The 20,427-nt window shown below is 33.1% G+C and overlaps 2 protein-coding genes across 2 annotated transcripts in view; one reads left to right on the top strand and one right to left on the bottom strand.

Moving 5' to 3' along the window:
• Positions 1 to 9,427, top strand: part of LOC126722441 (uncharacterized) — a 32,322-nt gene extending 22,895 nt beyond the window's left edge. Inside the window, exons 23-28 of the mRNA XM_050425593.1 lie at positions 403 to 595; positions 3,646 to 3,792; positions 4,000 to 4,128; positions 6,326 to 6,424; positions 8,127 to 8,165; positions 8,783 to 9,427. Of these exons, the coding sequence (XP_050281550.1) occupies positions 403 to 595; positions 3,646 to 3,792; positions 4,000 to 4,128; positions 6,326 to 6,424; positions 8,127 to 8,165; positions 8,783 to 8,920 (745 nt within the window). The 3' untranslated portion in view covers positions 8,921 to 9,427. The remainder of the gene's footprint in view (positions 1 to 402; positions 596 to 3,645; positions 3,793 to 3,999; positions 4,129 to 6,325; positions 6,425 to 8,126; positions 8,166 to 8,782) is intronic.
• Positions 9,428 to 13,684: 4,257 nt separating this feature from the next.
• LOC126723432 (SAC3 family protein C) lies at positions 13,685 to 19,888 on the bottom strand. Its single transcript, XM_050426820.1, has 9 exons — positions 19,605 to 19,888; positions 19,268 to 19,368; positions 17,710 to 17,931; positions 16,687 to 16,905; positions 16,496 to 16,581; positions 16,200 to 16,296; positions 15,466 to 15,558; positions 15,221 to 15,375; positions 13,685 to 14,024 (listed from the first exon to the last, which is right to left on the bottom strand). The coding sequence occupies exons 1-9, from the start codon at positions 19,852 to 19,854 to the stop codon at positions 14,021 to 14,023; spliced, it is 1,227 nt and encodes a 408-aa protein (XP_050282777.1). The 5' UTR covers positions 19,855 to 19,888; the 3' UTR covers positions 13,685 to 14,020.
• Between the last annotated feature and the right edge of the window lie 539 nt (positions 19,889 to 20,427).

Raw genomic sequence — 20,427 nt, 5'->3', positions numbered from 1 at the left:
GTCTTGATTTACTATATAATTACAATATGGATCTATCCTTCCTAAATTTTGTTTTTAGTCACAATGTCCTCTTCTAGATTCCATAGCCTTCTATACCTTTGCTAATATCATTCTTTGCATCATTGTCTGTTGCTATACCCCGTGCACTGGCCAGATCTACAAGTTGCCAATTATGGCATTAGTTTATGCTTTTTATGATTAAATTTTTTTTTTTTCATAAAAAAAAAAATTTGAATAATTTTCCAGTTGCATAGCATACGGAAAGATCCAGCTTTCAGAGTTTTAGCCATATTTGAGATTCTTTCACGGTATGGTTGAAATTAGTTAGAGCTAGTACTGGTGGTTTGGAACATATAGTGATAAGTAATTATGCAGCACATAGGTCTAGTGTTATTAAATATTTTGTTTTTTGATGAAAAATATATGTGATAAGCTGATTTTTTTTTATCACCACCGAATGACAGCCCTTGCTGGAAACTATGTCAACTTTGGTGTGTTTGAACTATATGGCGATAGAGCACTCTCTGATGCTCTAGATGTTGCTCTTAAGATGACACTATCAATTCCTCTGGCTGATATATTGGCGTTCCGTAAGGTATGTGAACTTTTCTCTACAGGTCTTGCTGGAAACTATGTCAACTTTGCTGTGTTGAATTGTTCTACGCTATATATATGTTACTTGTAATTGTTTGAAGCAGTGTTCACCATTGTGAACATGATGTTTTCTTTATTCAATAAAACTTTGATTACCTATCAATATATATATATATTTGTGTGCTTTTGTATAGGTATTTCTTTTGTATTTAAGTTGCTTTTTACTTATAAAAAAAAAGGTATTTAAGTTGATTTTTGGGTTGGGGCTACTTATCTTGTGATATCGGGATTTTTGTTCCATGATAAAGGCATTGCTATATCCTTAAGTCAATGATATGATGCAGCAGAACACAATTCTGAAGAGGGTGTGTCATGTGTGTGGGGAATGGGTAAAAGAAGAACAAAAGGATAAAAACAAGAAAAGATAATCTAGGAGTTAGCAAAGTTGGCACCAAGCAGAGAAGAGATAGAAACCTAGGAGTTAGCACCTAGGGTTGCCTAGAGTCAACACAAAGCCATTGGAAAATTCCATTAAAATTTTATTATTCAATCAAGTATACCAATGGTGAATTATAAGACCTTTTAAATAGGATTTCTAAATTAAATCAAATATGGACGGGAAAAACTTGTAACTAAATTGTATCAAATGCAGAAAAAAAACTAATAATAAATTCAATGCGAAATAAAATCAAATTACATCAATTCATAAAAATCAATCGACATCTCATCCAACAGAATCAATTATTAATCTGGTCCTAACCATCTGGTGTTTGTACCAACTCTCCCGAGGTGCGGAAGGCTTGACCCTTTGAGTGTAGCATCTGGTGGCTCTGAAAGTACTCATACATGTCATGATCTAGCTACTGTAGCTCAACTTTGGTGATCCATCCCTTCCAACAAACTAGGTAGAATTGAACTCCTTCATTCCTAGTGAAAACAATGTGCTCATCCAAAATACCATCAATATGTTACTTGTCAACAGTGGGTTTAGCAGTGCTGGATCAGCTATAGGATTTGCAATTGGGTTATAAGAAGGCTCATAAAAAAGTCGCATGATAACTGTTGGACTCTTTAGAGGTTCACTAGCCACTCTTATTGCTAGGTTTGGCTCTAGGCTGAAGTGAGCTTTCCATTGGAGTTTTACTTGAAGGTTACTCAATGAGTTGCAGGTTTTACGGTGTCTTGCTAATTGGTGCTTAGTGACTAGTTCATAGTTTTGAATTAGGGTGTATGTTTGGTCTAACGTTGTGACCTCGTGTAGAGCAAGCTTCTTCTTGACATCTATATTGTAGTCTTTTCTAAAATTTTTCAAGGTCATTCTCTTGTTTTCAACTACATTGCATCATTGAATTGTGCCATGTAGTCTGTAGTGAGTATGTTTCCTTGTCTTAGACTATTCTGCTAATCTAGAAGTTCACCCTAATAGGGTTAGGGTAGGAATTTTTCCTTAAGCCTCTCTCACCCCAAAAAGATTTACTTATATTTTAAAAATCCCATCAGTTATGGCAGGTTGGTTTCTCCTAAAGAGGAGCTGTTCAGCACTTTGCCAAAAGTGTTTGGCACTACATGAGTTTCATCTTGGCGAACTTAACCCTCTTGTTCTTAGACAAGTTGTACCATTCAAGGAAGTGATCCATCTTGCTTAAATAGTCAGTGAAGGCCATTGGTCAAGGTGACCGTTAAAATTAGATGCCTCAACTTTGATACTCCTTATTGCCTTTTCATTGGGGTCTCTAGGTTCCCTAAGGTTAACATGATTCTGACAGTCACTCATGCCTTAGAGCTGGGTCCATATTGAAATTGGCCTAACGGTTTTGCTACTAGTTCTCTTTTAAAGGGAATCACATTTTGTGCCTGTTTGCCATGCCCTTCTCTAGTTTAGAAGCATAACGTGCCATAACTTACAGCCCTTTCCTCTGTTGGGGACTTTCACTATATGAAAACGGGTGGCATCTTCTATGTTGTTACTAGCAGGCAAGCAAGAGATTTTGCTACGGCTTATTTTTGCCTTTTGAAAATGGAAAAAGCTATACCTAGAAAAAAGTGAAGTGTAGGAAAACTGAGCTTTGAAAAAGTGTGGTTTGAAATAGTGTTATCAATCGGGTACTTAATTGCTTCAAAAGTGAGACAAACATTAGTAAGATGGATTTTGTCCTTCTGTGATAGTAGAAGTTGTAAAAATTCAAAGATGATAACATGAAATAGCACAACCACTGAACCTCGGTTTGTGGTATTTGACATTTGTATTGCAACATGGAAAAATAACAGAAGACATTTGACAGAGAAACCAAGAATTATGTGGTGTCGTATGAATGGAGAGAAACAAGTTGTGTTTAAAGATAGAATCAGAGAAGGTAGATGAAGATATTGATAGGCTGTGGAATGAAATAGCTAGTTGTATTAAAAGAGTGCTACATCAGTACTTGGAGAATTTAAAGGATATGGGCTATTGAATAAGGAGAATTGGTGGTGGAGTGAGGAGGTTCAAGCAATGGTTATGTTAGAGAAATCTGTAGAAGTCCTACAATGTTGTGACAGTGTTGCTTTGTACCCCTGTTGGAGTGGTCTCAGGCTTAGGGTTTTACTCATTATACTGCTATTTTTGAGTTCCACACTTATCTTAGCTTTGCTTTGTAATCTTTTAGACAATTTTGTCCATCATCAAAGCAACTTATCACAAAAAAGAAAAAGAAAGTAGAGTCCCTTGGAATCATGCTGAGAGTCCTAGGCAACTCAAGAGAAGATGGAAGCCAATATAAAGTTTCACTAATCAAGGCCTACTAAAATTGGCCAAGACTAATAACTAGTCTAGCTAAACAAACACGTTAGCCCAACAAAGGTGCTGCTAGAATGATTATACAGAAATTGTTCCAGTCCCTAAGCTGGATCTATTTTCATATATATCAAGTTGGTGCTTGGTTTGTCCTTTTAATCTGTGTTTTTTATTTCATTGTTGTGTTCTAGACGTGCTACTGTTTAGTTTTTTATTTGAAGTTTTTTCACCAAGAATATTTAAGCACATTTTTGATTAGTTTTTTACTTTTTTGGCAGCTAACAAGGGCCTATTTTGCATTCTTGGAGGTTCTTTTCAGCAGCCACATCGTTTTTATATTGAACTTGGATACAAACACTTTTAGGCATATAGTAGGATCCCTTGAATCTGGTCTCAAAGGTTTGGATACAAATATCTCATCACAGGTGTGCTTTATGTCTCTTTTAAGGATGGGATTATTCTGTTCTTTATTTGCTACATCCATCGTTTTCCACTTTAAAATATGTTAAATGTCTTGCATGAGCGTGTAATTTAAGCTGGTCTGTTTCTTATGTAAACTACATACCTTAGTGTGCATTTGCTTATTTCTGATGTACTCGTTCAAGTCCAAAGTTTTAAACTTTCCTTTTCAGTGTGCATCTGCTGTCGATAATCTGGCTGCTTACTATTTCAACAATATCACTATGGGGGAGGCACCTAATTCACCTGCTGCAATGAATCTTGCTCGTCACATTGTGGATTGCCCCAATTTGTTTCCAGAAGTAAGGCATTTTTATCTTGTGGTACAGATTGATGGATTTATCATTTGCAATTGAATGCTTAAAAATATGATTTGTGCAAGTGTGTTTTTGGTTAAGTAATTATTGTGACTTCCTCTAGGATTGCAGTTTGTTGTTGTTATTATTATTATAATTTTTTATTCTGGAACATTATTTATTTATAAAAATATTTAGATATAATCTTTGATTGACATAAGCTTTTTCCTCAATTTTTCTGATTTTAACCTTAAAAAATAATGTATGCTAATCACTATCACATGGTCCATACATCAATTCAAAAAATAACTGTTCCCATTAATTTTCATTAATTAATTAATGCAATGTCGCGACTGTGTGGCTGGTTGCAATAGCTCTTGTAATTCCCTTTCTTATGGTTGTTACTATCCTTTTATAGATATAAATGTGCTTAATTCTCATGTATTTCATTAGTGAGTCTTTTAGGGTGAGTCTGAGTTTCATATTTCCAAATGTGAAATGAACTATAAATATCTTGGTCTGTCTCCATTATGAGTAGCAGAGAGGGTCCACTAGAACAATTATCTATTTCTATATCAAGGTACCTCGACTCTCTTTTATTTCTTTCCTCCATATATATATATATATAGAAAAAGTAAAATTGAGTTAATTGGCCCTAGAGGGTTGACAGGGTCAGCTGCTCGTTTTAGGATACCAGTTGCCCATCCTTGTTTGTTCAGATTGATTGTGTCATGGATTTATAATTCAAATTAGGTTTATCATTTGTCGAGATAAGGAGGCAAGTGTGACTGAGCTTATGAAGTTCTCTAATGGGGTCGTTTTTTGGAATGTGAGTTTCTTTAGGGGTTTTCATGTTCGGGAATTGGAGGCCGTGTTGAGCTTCATGGATACTATATATGGCTCCACAGTAAAGGGGCTTGGGGAGGCTAAAATGAGCTAGAAGCCGGATAGAAATAAGGGATTTCTGATTAAAGATTATTACAGTCTTCTAGTGGGCTCTAATGATTGCTGTTTCCCGTGGAAAAGCATTTGGAAGCAGAAGATCCCCTCTCAAGTGGCTTTCTTTGTTTGGATTGCTGCTTTGGGGAAATGTTTGACTATTGACAATTTACAAAAAAGGAAGGTGTGGATATTGGATTGGTGTTATATGTGCAAGTGTAATGGTGAATTGGTTGACCATCTTGCCTTCATTGTCCAGTTGCTATGAATTTGCGGTCTATGGTTTTGGGTTTATTTGGTGAAAGTTGGGTTATGCCTAAGTCAGTTATGGGGCTCCTTGCTTGCTGGCAAAACCGGTTTGGTCGTTATCAAAATGGTCATATATGGATAATTGTTCCCCATTGTTTAATTTGGTGTCTTTGGAGGGAAAGAAACAACAGTTGTTTTGAAGATTCTGAGAGATCCATTTCTGATCTCAAGTTATTTTTCTTTAGAACTTTTTTGGATTTGTTGTTTGCCTTGCGAAACCAATCACTCTCTTCTATCTTGGATTTTTCTTGATTCTTGTTGTACTTTCTGTATTTGACCCCTGTACACTCCCTGTGTACTAGGGTGTCCCTTTTTGATATCAATAAATCTTATTACTTATCAAAAGTCATTGTATGAACTATATGGATGGTTGCTTGTACTTAACTCACTAGGAATAGAGTGATTTATTAGTCTGTTGAAAGGATTGTTTCTGCTTGGATCACATTAAGTTTGACTTTTTTGCTTAAACTGAGTTTGCTACTGGGGCATATATTGCAGTCATAAAATTGTGAATTTTTTTTTGGGAAATTTGTAATACAAAAGTGAGAGTTGCAGACTTCTGTATTTTCTATGTTTGGGGATCATTGGGTGAAGCCTAAGAGTGTTGTGAAGTTAGATGGAGGACTTGCTAGAGCTTGTAAGAGCCTGTAGGAATATGTATGCTTGCTTATGCATTATTGTATTTCAACATCTACATTTGATTGAAAAAAGTTGGGTACGTGTGTGTGCGTGCCTGTGCATTCGTGTTTTGTTTGTTTATTTTTCTATCTGGCTGTTTGGGAACTTTTCAAATGTTTAACCAAGTGTTTTTTCCAATATAAAGATATTGAAGACTCTTTGAGTGTGTGTGTGTGTCTCTGCGTGTGCTTGCATGTTTTATTTGTTTATTTTCTATCTGGTTGTTTGGGCACTTTTTGAATTTTGAACTAATTAAGTGTTTTTTTCCAATATAAAGATATTGAAGACTCTTTTTGAGATTGTTTTGTTTGAGGACTGTGGCAACCAGTGGAGTCTTAGCCGACCAATGTTGAGCTTAATACTAATAAGTGAGCAGGTGATGCTTTTTTATTTCAACTTGTATATATCCATTCTTTATTTGATATATACATGTATACAAACTTATCTATATATGTAATCACATATTAGGTTCGAGTTATACTCTTAATTCCTTGCCAAATTTGTTAATTTGTTAATATTAATATTTTGCCAAAAGGATTGTTGGATTAAATGTTCTCCATAAGCTCATTCTGCATGCCAAATTTCGAATTAATTGAATGATATTTACTATCAAATTTATAGATTCATGTTCTTAGTATAAATCGAATTTTATTCACTATCAATGTTATAAATTCATGTTTTTGTTATATGCTAAAAGTATTAAGAGCTATAAATTTAACCATTTTGTAGATGAGATAGTTCTTTGGTGTGAAAATTTTACTTTTTCATCCTAAGCTATTCAAGGATGTGCAATATCCCCACTACCTTTTAAAATTGAGCAATCAGTCCCTAGTCTTTAAGCAAATAAACAAATAGCCCCCTCCCCTTCACATTTTCATTATATTTAATGGTTTTTTTTTTTTTTTTTCTTTTTTTGGCTAAACATTTGGGGTGAGTGCTTGATTTAATGCTTAGTGGGGGATATGGGATAATTTAGGGTGGAAAAGAACCACCCCCCCACACCCCCCCCCCCCCCAAATCATTTATCTAGCTAATAAAAAGTACAATTTCCCTAGTTTTTTTTCATGAATAATAAAAGTTTATTTAAAAAAAAAAACCCTCATTACACAAGAAATATGATAAGAGAGCAATAACACCAAGAAAAAGAACAGCTATCAATGAAATCAGGCAAAGTAAAGGAAGACTGGTTGGGTATCACAGCCATCTACTCATACAACAACATTAAGAAGAACAACTTCAACTCTGTTGAAAGCCTCTCTACTCCAAATTATCTAAAGTTATAAAATAAATCACTTCAGACACAAGGGTATTGCTCACCACACATCCCAATACCCCTTCTAGTAAACCTCCCTTCTAACAAGTCAAGACATCAAGGATTGTTTGAGGCATAACCCACTGAAACCAAGGGACCACATCTCACTAGTATAATCACAGTGGAGGAGAAAATTGTCAACACTCTCCCTAGCCTTCTTACACCATGTAACACCACTCAATTCCATAAACCTTACGATGGGCAATTTACCCTGGTTTTAATTTCAATCATTAGATATTTCCCTAGTGTGACACATTGGAAAGATATTGGTCAATGGTAGTATTGACAAAAAATTGATAGATGGGCAATTCTCCCTGGTTTTAATTTGTGATCGTTTGATATTGGCTGAGCGCGAGACATGAGAAAGATATTGGTCAATGGTAGCATTATGGTAAGAAGTTATTGAATGGTGTAACCTTTATCAAATTAATTCTTTCTTGTTCGGTGTCTGTTGTGCAATAGTATCTGGGAAGGATATAAAATATGATAAATTGGTACTCTTGTGGATTTACTAGGCACTTCATTTAGGATGCTGTATCCATTTCATATCGGTGTCGTATCAGCCGTTTCATGTTATAATTTTTCAAAAATTACTCGTGTCACCATCGTACCCATGTCCATACCTGTGTCCGTGCCCGTGCTTCCTACTTGTCTTCATCTATATGGTCAATTAATTTTTTTTTGCATTAAATCTTGCTCAGGCTCTTATAGTTTCTTGTTAAATGTTTTGAATCATTATCATTTCTGACTGAACATTCACCTGCAGATATTCACCGATTTGAAAGCTCAGATTTTGGCTTCACAGGTTAGTTTTGTCTCTTCGTTGAATGCTGTTGCAACTACTAATGTTTTATTTAGGAAGTTTTTGAGTGTTGAACTTCCTATGAATTTATCAAAAAAGTTTTATCAAACAAATTGTTCAGTTAATAATAAAGATAAAACATATCAAAATAATAATAAAGATAACAAGAAAAGTTGTAACTCAAACTTCAGGTCACAGTTCAATGAAAAATGAAATCAACTATCGGAAAGTGCACAAATTTATGGCTTTTTTATCTAAAGCTTTATATGTTGACTAGCATACTCTATAACATAGTGGATGTATTAGTGATGCAATAGTTGTCTTTTATATTTAATAACAACTTATGATATCACATTTTTAACTTATTAAATGAATTTGAAGTTTATGTAACATAAAAAACGAATATCATCATCAAGCTGAGTTGGTTGTTACTTTCATATTACATGTATCTTTAAAAGTAAACATTTGATGATGGTTATTTTTTTTTGAGAAGCATTTGATGATGGTTAAAACTATTAAAACTAAGTCTACTAAATGTTCTTTTTGCTCTCTCTCTCTCTCTCTCTCTCTACTCGCATTATCAGCCCTCAGTTGACACCCTTTTTTGCATCATCTTGCAGCCTGCAGATCAACATCAGCGGCTTTCCTTGTGTTTTGACAAATTAATGGCAGATGTTACTCGAAGCTTGGATTCTAAGAACAGGGACAAATTCACACAGAATCTTACCATATTCAGGCATGAATTTCGTGTCAAATAATTCAATTTCTATGAAGTAGAACTTTTTTTGTTTGAAAATTGAATTACATTCATGGAAGATGTTCGTTCAAAGAATCCACTTTACTCCATAAACATCAAATCTCTGGTCGTCATTGGGGGAGGACCCTGTTTCACACCAATTCCTCAATCGCCAACATGAAAGAGAAGCAGGTTCTTCATAGTTGATCGAATTGTGGAGTAGAAAAAGTTTGATATGAATCTTTGAAGTGCTACTGTATATTTTCACTTTGTCCTTGAATAGGGGAGATAGACACTCTAAATTTGGATGTTGTAGTATTAAGAGGATTTCTAAGGTTTGCAGAAACTAGTGGGTGGTGGATTACATTAGGTTTGGAATTGGCTAGTGCTCGATTTAGAAGAGCAATTCTTTTTAGAACAAGGAAAGATGTAAATCATTCATCAGGTTTTATATTTCTGTATATTTTACCTGTTGTATTCTTTGTACTGTCGATAATAGAAGAAAAAAAAAATTACCTTATTGATCCTACTTTCCTCTCTTCTTTAACTTTTGAGCATTTTTGTAGCGTAGCAGGAACTATTACACACGTGACACAACCTGTGATGGTTCTAGTCCTAATATTCATAACAGATAACAACCAATGCTTTCGGAAATTGATAAAGAATGACCCACTGAAAAAATTGGGATTTTGCCTAGTCCAAGGATCGATTTCTGATTGGTATTAGGTTTTATATTGCAAATTTGAATGTTACTTTAAGATTCGTTTGGTTGAAAACACAATCGGTGCTAACATACATTTCCGCTTTGAATTTATTTAATTTTAGGATAAATTTTACTAATATACTTTGAGGTTTGAGCTAATGTCAACTAGGTTCAAGACTTTTTAAAATTGATCAATTTGGTTCCTAAAGTCAATTTACATTATACATGTTTGGCTCTCATTTTTAAGAATAGTTTTAAAAATACTGAAAAACAAAATAATTATAGAACATTTTGGGCAGATTTAAGAGATAGAAGAGTTTGGCAAATTTATGGAGTAAATTATTTTTAATTTATTTACAACTATAACAAAACATTCTAGTTTCATGAAAACAACCTATTAAAAACAATATTTTAGTTTTCAAAATCTTGTTTTGAACAGCGAAAATAGGAAATAATTTTCTCAAAATTGAATTTTAAAAACATCAGTTAAAGAATAGATTTAAGTGTGAGATTCACTATTTCTGGTTTTCAAAACAAAAAACTGTATTTAAAATCCTCCTAACAATACAAGCCCTCTTAATGGAAGTGTTGTATTTTACTAATTGCTGTAAAAATTACTACTTATTTTCACATTGAGCTTGAAGGGTTTTTTATTTTTATTTTATTTATTTTTTTAAATTTACCTTACAAAAGTAAAGTAGTGAAAGTGTATTTGAAAGTTGTTTAAATTACTTTAGATATTATTATAGTCAATTTTATTAATATTTACAAATTTAATACATTTATTTGTATTTCAATCAAATATTAAATTATATATGATGTAACGGGATCAAAACTTTCAACCTGTCCTCTTTTATTTATTTATTTATTTTTGAATGGTTTAGTTTTTAAAACCAATTGTTGCCCATAGCTGAGGGAATTCACACAAAATTATGATTTTTTTTTATCACATCCTAATAAGGATTCAAAATAAGTCACAATTCAAAGATGTTTTGTGTGTGAGAGAAGTAACCTACTTACCAAATCCAAAATTGAATGTAGCTCTTATTATATTTTGTGTATAAATATCAAGGCCTTTTGATATTAAGTTTGAACATTTCAAGCAAGCAATTTAAGAAACTAAAGTAATGCTTTGGTGACTCCGCAGTCATGTGCTTGTTGCGACAATAATCCATGATACGTAAAGTCTTTTGATACACTGGGTCATGTTCGTGCTCATATTTCTTGATGCAAACTTCAAAACTCTCCATAATACAATGTGCCAGTTGTTTTGGGTCTTTATCTTTTGACGTATTTTCAGAGTCTTCAATCTCTTCTTCAAGGCAAAGTAGAAACTTTGTTTTTACATGATCAATTTGAGAGTAATATGGAAACAAGATTGGAAGTGAAGAGGGGTGCAAAAGATGTAGAGGCAAGGTTAATAGCTTGCACTCCTACAAGAATAAGGAGAACCAAATCTGTCATCACTATCATAAGTTTTCTCATGATTTGTATCCGCATTGATCTTTCCTACTAATGAAATATCTTATTTTGAAGTAAATTCAAAACAATAAGTAGGGCTTAGACGCTTATACCTTATATACAATTGAATAATTATATTTGGAATAGATTATTTGATTTATAAATTTATTTATTTATTTTTAAATTATTTGTTTATAGAAGTGTGGTGCAAGAAAAGTTATTTTTAGAAATATATATATGAGCATAAATATTGTCTTTTGATTGGGATCAAAAGCTTTCATAAAACTTTTAAGTCAATATGTGATTTTTTTATTTTTTATTTTTATTAAAGCTAAGAGTGCAATAGTTGTAATTAAACATATGTGATCATAATTTATTAGATCAATGCACTCATTTTACAAGTTTGGTAATAAATATTGGTGTAAAAAAAAAAAAAATGATAATCAAGTCATACTTGAATAAAATTAAAAATTCTATTATTTATCAATGAAAAGACAACAATGGTCGAGTGTAATAACAAGGAGGGATCCCCAATCACCCCTTATATTAGTAAGTTATACTCCTAAATAACGTAGACACCCCACCCCAAATCATAATATATAATATTAAATTCAAAGCTCAATTATAATACAATTTAGTTTCTAATTGTTTTCTAATTTTGAGTCATATGTCCGTAGGTTAATTTGGATATGTAATTATTGGAATAATTGTTCCTCATCCATTGAGCCTGCTTTGAATGATGCCCCCTTTGCTAGATTATTGCTGATGTAATCATAAAAAGCCAAATTTTCAGGAATTTTAGACCCCATATTATGTAGTTGAGTCCCCTTTGAGTGTCACATTGTTGCAAGTTTTCGTGTGGGACAAGGCTAGAGTGGCATTAGGGGTATATGGAATGTGACTCCTTTTTGTCTTAATTGGTGTCTTTGGAGAGAACAGAATGCTTGGCATTTGAAGGGGAAAGAATTAAGCGTGGAGAACCTGATTTTTTTTTTTTTTTCGAGTATTTATATGAGAGGCCAGAGGGATGATTGGGGTGGTCATACCTATCCATTTCATGGTCAAAGTTTTGTTTTTGTATCAAAATAGTGTATGTGATATCACATTTTTTAAATTTAATCTGAATGAGAAAACATAATAGAACACTTATAATTTGTAGATGAAAAGGAGGTGCGACAACCTAAGTAAACAGATTAGGGTGACGTAGTAGGTTCTTTCAAGAGTATATAGGAATTGGTTTTACCTTTTGGTACATTGTGGGATGAGTAGATACAAGGTTTTTTTTTTTTAACTGTTCCATCTTTTTTATTATCTTATAGTCAGATTCCAAGAAACATGAACACATGATTTCGATTCAGCTTGGCAACAGGGGCGACTTAATGTATTTGGAGGCCTAAGGTGAAAATTGATTATCTTGTTTTAGATGCAAAATTACTACTAATTAACAAAAAATGTGTAGAATTTTTTCTTTTTTTAGAAATTTTATAAACAAAAAAAATTTGACAAAATTTTTCATACTTGTTGATATGGTAGATTGATAATAGTAAGTAAAAAAGTGGTATTAGTGGTGGATTTAGATGAGAACTAGTAAAAGTTTGCTAATTAAATTCTTATTTTTTTTAGAAGTGCAACATTCACAATATTTTTTTACAACAAATCTTAGGTTTTAAGTTGTTTTTTTTTTTTTTTTTTTTTCTTTTTTTGAAAATATCACTATAATTATTTTTTTGCCATCAATAATAGGTTGTAACAACCTACTACTTAGCATAATTGTTAAAGTGTTGTAAAAAATATTGTGGACGTTACATTTTTCTCTATTTTTTATTTGTTTTCCATTTAGTAAAAAAATATTATTTTATTTATTGATTATAAATAACCTTATTGGTTAAAATTTGGGGACCTTTTTCTAACTTGGGGCCTTAGGCGACCGCATTTCTTGCTCCACTGTTCAGCCGGCACTTTTTGGCAAGGTCGGTAATAATCCAAGACTTGTAAAGCTAACTCAAGGTTTTGTGGCCAACAACCGTATAGCTCAATCACATTATTTGATAGCATTGTCAACTGTGCTAAAAAACATATGTTATTTTAATATATCAAAAAATTATTTTATCTATTTTAACACAATTCTAACAATGCACCTTGTATTACATCTTCAAATTTTTTATTATTTTACTACTTTATTTAAATATTATTCCTTTACTCCTTTATTCTCTTTAATTTCTTTATTAATAGAAGAGATCAAGTAATAAAATAATACCCAAATTTTCAGCACATTAGACCTACCTTTCTAATAAAAGTAGAATGTCACTATAGTATGTGCTGATTTTTTTTTTTTTTTTTTTGGTATTTGGCACATCTCATATAAGTAGGTTTTTTTTTTTTTTGGGTGTGCTAAAATTTTTGCATTTAGCACATTTGATGCTAGTGCTAAGGGGAAACTTGGATTCAAAACCCACCCCCCCCCCCCCCCCCCCCCCCCCCAAACACACACACTTGTTCTAAGCCAAAAAGTTTGAAGTTTTGTGACAATGCCTACTAGTTATGGAACACAGTTTATCAGGTTTAAAATAAGGCAAAAACTTCTTTGGTAGAACTTGAAAAAATAACTGATTCTGAGTACAATTTTACCAATGTTAGAAGGTTTATAATTGACTGCTTGCGATGTGATATTGCGTTGGCAGACACTTTCATATATACAAATTCCTTAGCCAAAACAGTTTACAATAGGAATTTTGTACCCTCAACTACTGCTTAGACTAAAACATGGTAGCCCTCTTGATGTAAAGTTGATAGAAATATCAAATTCTATTACAACATTTAATAATTCATGTTCAAAGTACATCTTAATATACACAACCCATCCAGCAGCAACAAGTGCATGTTAATAAGTCAGCGAGTGAGACTTAATTGTCCACTCTTCACTGTGCAAATTATTTGTTCTATTGCTCAAACTGCAATTTACCTGCATTTTATGTTTTATTTTTTTAATGAGTGAGAAGTTAAAGGGGTCAAAGCATAACAACAGCAGATAAACCCATTAATATGAAACAGATACAAGTCAATAATTCAATCAGCAGTGAGTAATATTACTGAGTAATATTAATAATAGAGTCCAGGTAATAGGTGCCCTTAGGACATTAGTAAAATGAACCATTTTAGGAAAGCTTCAATACCACTTTTATAAGAAATATAAAAAATTGTAAAAAAAAAAAAAAATTAATTACTTTTTATTTTCCCATAAAAAGTTTCTAAGAATATTTCATAAACTAATGCCTTTAGGACACCCATTAACTTATAACATAATAAAAAAGAAGTCAAGTAAATCTTATGTTGTTACAAGAAGTGATAGTATGTATTACCAAAAAAGATATGAACATATCTAATATTATTAACATGGATTGAATCTATATTCTTTATGTAAAAATAATTTAAATGATATATCATATCATGTAAATTATTTTATTATTAAGTATTACAGTATATTATTTAGTAGGGATCATTTTAAAATTCATATTTCGCAGAACACGTCATTTATCAAAAAATATTTTTTTATTGGTAAGTTACCCATCTATGAGTCTTGAACTCATAACCCTACCCTTCATTCCATTATTAAGAAAGAGGAAGATTCCTTCTGAAGTAGAGTTCATTGGCATGTCAGTTTCCAAAATATCAACACGACAAATGTGTGCCAACAGCCAGTTTTATGAATCCCATCCTAAACAACCCAGTCTTGTCCTTTTTTCAAGGTAAATCAATCCAATCAAATATACTCCTGTCCTATCCTGTCAGTTTATGTTATCCTATCCCCATGCCAAACCAACAGTTAAAAAATGCATCATTAAAAGCACACTTACGGTTAAATCTATAGACCACTACAAACGAAGACCAAAGCACATTCCAACATATACAATGGTTGCTATGTTCTCTTGATTTGTATAGAATTTAGTCTCTCTAGATTATGACATCAAATATTGAACACAACATAGAACTCAGAGTAGTATCTTTGTAGCTAGGCAAATGAGTGAAATGGTTCTATGAACTTTGCTAAATATAGCTTAAGAATCACACAATCCTCTTCCCAATCTATGCCCTCCTCCCAACCCATGCTACATACAACTGATATAGAAAAAATGGGAGAAAAAAACCCTTTAAAATTACCTCTCAAATGGTTCCAAATTCAGAAAGCCATAGCTCTGAGAGCCTCCCTTGGGAGAACAAAAAGTTGTTTGCTTGGTGGGTAACGACTTATTTCCTACTTCATCTGTGACCATTTCAAGGCCACAAGCACCGCAAAATGATACCAAATCTGACTCCTAAAAGAACCATGTGAAGCTTTCAAAACTCTCAACATTTTATTCATTCAAACAATGCATATCAGAAAATCCATATAATGCAAATTATACCTTCATCATCAAGAGTTTGGATAAGTGTGTCAGTGGATATGGATGAAGCTTGTAGCCACCATTATTTATACATGACAGAGCCAGTTCTCGTACCTTTCATGGCCAGCAACAGAGGTAAGAAAGAAATATTGAAGAATGTGAAGAAATAATTGTGGAACTAGAGATACTTGAAAGCAAAAACTTCTAACATGCCCCATCAACAAAAAGAAATTTATAAAATATGCAAACTAATTATGAAACTTAAGATGAATAAGCAACAAAAAAACAAAGCCAGATTAGGAAAAAGAAGAATTGAGAGTGGCAGACTTCCCTACCCTCCCCACTCAACCCAAGAAAGAGGGAGGGAGAGGATGGGAGGGGCATATGTGTCTTGATTTCCCTTTTGGAATGTCCCAAAATAAGCGTCCACTTTCCAAAAGTGGAAGCATTTACTATAAAATTTGCAATACTACCCTCACCTTAAAAACAGAAAAAAGAAAGCAAGAACATTTTCATTAAAAAACTGAGTATAAAACAATTAGAAAGATTACTACAACTTTTTTCTTTTCATTAATGCTTTGGCTATTTAGAACCAAGACACTTATTTTAAAAAGGAGGTAGCATATTAATTTAATATCAAGTCAGAAGGAATATAAATAGTTCCATCTGTTCAAAGTGATCATTGTGGTTAACAAAGATCCAAGTTGCTAAAATGCCAGAAAGAAGTTTAGGATGAAACTGATATGTATGGTTACCTCTATGATATATGGTTCAATGATGCAATACTGTAGAAAGGATGCCTCAGCTGCAGTAGTTAAAAGGAAACGCTTATAATTGCCCATTCGAAAAAATCTGTTTCAATAGAGATTAATCATTGACTCCTCAAAAAACATAAAGAGACAATCTTTCACTTTGAAGAAACTCATATCAATTCAAAGAAAGAGATAAGCAATTAAGAAAATGGAAAAACAGATAAATCCTCCTAAACAAGTTAAATCTAATTAAGCAAGACACTTCAAAAGCAAATGGAATCATAGCAAATGAGAAATACCGCAAAATTCTCCGGGCAAAACACATTTCCTTTGACTTGATTATTGGAATAGGCACTTGACGAAACCATAAAGAAAGTGATTCTCCCTGTGGATCAGAAATAGCTACATTTCATGTCTTTAAGACCCAGCACAAGGCTGCAATTAAGAATGAACCAAATGAATTGACCACACCAATGAAGTAGAGATCAACCGTTGGTTGGCTGTTAGAACCAAGATGAAGAAGCACGTAAAATGAACGAAACTCAGCTTCATTCTCATTAATAGATTCAGAACTTCTATTTGCATCATAAAGATTAAATAGAGTTGTCAGAGCCTTTGTAAGCTGCTCCATGTTGAGGTAGTGTACTGAAGATATATTTTCATTGGTACAACTTCGAAGCTTGTGAAGAGACATAACATGAAATCTAACCTGTATGATGATACAAATCAGGGCTTCATTCAGTACAACAAGTTTTAAAATGTTTCCATGATTTCAAGCTCCTAACACAAAGAATTTATGGTGTTGATACATAGTTTTTCTGCCATGTAGACTAGATGCGTTCCATGGTCTGAAGAGATGCATCCAGAGGGTACAGGGGTTGGGCACAAAGGTCATTGGGGAAGGATTGAACTAGCCTATGATTATATAGCTATATTGCTCCAATTTGACTACATATTTCTTAATAAGAGATATTTTAGTTTGCATCTGGAATTTCTTGGGAATTTCTTCAGCAGAGAGAGCATTAGGAAATTTTATTTGATCTATAAAGCAGAACACATTTATGTTTTCTTTATTATGAACAGGTAAGCACCAACAAATAGGTATAAATAGTGGTTTGGCTGATGGAAGGTGAGTTCTTTATCAACAGAAACAACGAATGACTACAATATAATCTCATATTATTGTTCTTTTTTATTGGTAAGTTACACATGTACCTTGTGAGATTTGAACCCACAACCTCACCCTCCACTTTATTCTTATAAGGGGAGGAAGCACCTTTTCACTAGCTTAGTGGCTACAATACCTATTTCATTTAATAACATAGATTGAGATTTTGGGACTAAAGCTTGGTTGTTGTTGTTGTTGTTGTTGATAACATGGATTGAAATGGTTTAGAAAAGGAAATGCTAATGTTGGGTAGATACATGTTTAGAGAAGGGATATACTAATGTTGAATGGCTTATGGGTAAGATGAAGGTTTAGAATTGAGAGGTTTTGGCAAGAGAATCATACCATTTTCTCATACATGTAGATTGCTTTTTCATTGTCAATATTCTGCATGCTGAGATCTTGCCTTATTGACCTTGTTCTATCAAAGATGAAGTCATGAACCACTTCAAAAGGATGTTCTGAAGAATCCAAGAAGCTTAAAAGGTAGTCTAAAGTGTCTTCCAATACTGGAAGAGGCCGCAAATCTGATGTTGGCATATCTCTGATGGATATAGTCCTGCAAAACTAGTAAGAGCATGGAGGATAAATTGTTTTCTTAAATCCACAGTATGTCTTGTGTACGTACTACAGCACTACAAACCTCAAATGGCAATGCGTGGAATAAAGAATTCCACAAAAATAAACCTCTATTAATCATGCATCAAATATATCAAAGATTATAACATAGGGGATATCAAGCAGATTAAAAAAAAACAGCCAACAATGAGGCCATAACATCAGGCATTAGCTTTGCAAAGTGATGCATCAAAGAAACTGTTATTTCACTTTGATAATGTTACAAATATAATACTAAAATGTGATAAAGCTGTTGCAACCAAATAATACATGAGACAACCAAGTAGCAACTATGAAGATACAAAAAACATGATTCCATAAGATACAGAAAAAACATTAGAAATACAACTATGTAAAACCGATGACTCTGCAGAAAGGGCTGCACCAAAAAAGATGGACTCCAGCTAAGTTGCAGGCTACTTCCTACTAATTGAAAACGCTTAGATGGTAGAACTGGTCCAGTGACCATATTAACAAATTCCCAGTTTCTATTACAAGGCTTCATAACTTACAGGATCCATTAAAACCAACATTAAAGTAACTGGAGGAATGCAAAAAGCATAAAATTGAACAGCATATTGAGACTGCTCCATCAACTCATGTCTTAATGGAAAGAAATGTGCTAGAGCCTCAGATAAAATATCAAAGCACAATATTGGCTGTGTGTTTGAATTTCAATAAAAATAGATATCAACATCTTATAATAGCCAGCTAGCCTTAATATCAATTAAGTATTGGAACTTTTATATATATTCCAACATACAAATTTCATGGTATAGACTATTGACAAAGTCTAATTGGAAATTAATCTCAAAATCTAAGGGAGGGGCATCTAAAAGAGTGACTTCAAACATTATTTGACATCAGTTACAGAATTATTTATGTCATCACTTAATGACCAGGTTTGAAGTTTGTGCAAAAGTAGTAATGACAATTTATGGACGTGACAAATTCAGCAGGAGGTAACAGTGACAACAGGGGTTCTAGTGGACACAATGTTGTCCAAGCAAACAATTTTGGTGGGGAAGATGAGTAATTATTCAGTACTTCGGAGAGTACAGTGACGAGGTACTTCCCACTCCCACGTCATAGCGAATCCCATTAATTAAATTCATGATAGGATTCACCATTCACGTGAGAGGAGAGAGAGAGAGTACCACGTTGTTGTACACCAGGAGTACCTAATAATATTTTAATGTAAATGTTTCTGACACAGCCAAATTATTCACAAGATATGCCATTGTAAATAACAACAAATTTCAAATACAAATACATAAGAGTGTACCTTTTTGACAGCGAGGTCAGAGGATGTTTTTCTAGGATTTCCATCTAGCCTCTCAAACACAGCTAAATCTCGGAGCCGCTCACGCTGGACCCTTTCAGCCACTATTATCACAAACATAACAACAACAACGGAGTAAAACAGCTACCAACAAATATAACAACAATAGACAACTAGGTAAAATAATTGAGACCAAAGTTTCATATTTTCATATTATATGACTTCAACTGAACCAAACCCATAACATGATTTAGCAAATTCAGCACACGTGTGCTTGTGGTTCAATCAATGTAAGATATATAGCTATCTGGGCATACACAGATTGTTACAAATTTTTTACCTGGGCACATAAAGGGACAAGTTCCAAGTAAGACAGGAAGATTGGATGAATCATCCACATGTTGTTGTACTTGTTGGCTAGCTCTTCTGGGTTTAACAAAGTCTTCACGAGCATTGGGGTTGTTATTCTTTGTAAATTTGCCATCTTTGGTGGTGGGGTTAGAACGGAATTTCTGTGACCGGAAATGGGTCGAAGAAGAAGAAGAAGAAGAAGAAGAAGGGTTTGGACGTTGACGGTGGCTTTTCTCCATTGCTTACACTCTTTTTTTTTTTTCGTTTTGCCATCCATGGTTTTTGACATCAATAATTAGACCCGATCATCGGGTCGGGCAAATTGGATCCAGTAGGCTATTGGTAGTGTCAATTGGGTTTGCTCCATTTGGTTTGGAAGTATCTCTTTGAACATGTTAGGTGTCGAACTAGCTTACCTAAAAAAAAAAAAAAAAAGTGTCGAACTATAATATCACCTATGTATATTAACAAAACTAACTTGTAACTCATGGATATGTATGCATATACTTAAAAAATATATATTAAGACTCATAGTATAATTTATACATATATATAATTTAAATATTATTGATGTAAAATCATTATTATATTTTGTTAACTCCTTATAAAAATATTGTAAGAATATTATTTGGTAGAAAATGTAAATTGTCCATAATTTTTTTTATAAATATTTTTAATTAATTATTTATTTTTATATTGTTTTTTCTTCTTTTTTTATGGTTCATTAATTCTAAACTCTTTGATTTTTGTACTTAATAACTCACTTGAATGAATATTTATAATAAGTGACATTTGTTTCAAAAAACCACATC

The sequence above is a fragment of the Quercus robur genome, chromosome 4, assembly GCF_932294415.1.
Source record: "Quercus robur chromosome 4, dhQueRobu3.1, whole genome shotgun sequence".
Lineage (NCBI taxonomy): Eukaryota > Viridiplantae > Streptophyta > Magnoliopsida > Fagales > Fagaceae > Quercus > Quercus robur.
This window is presented reverse-complemented; position numbering and strand designations above follow the sequence as displayed.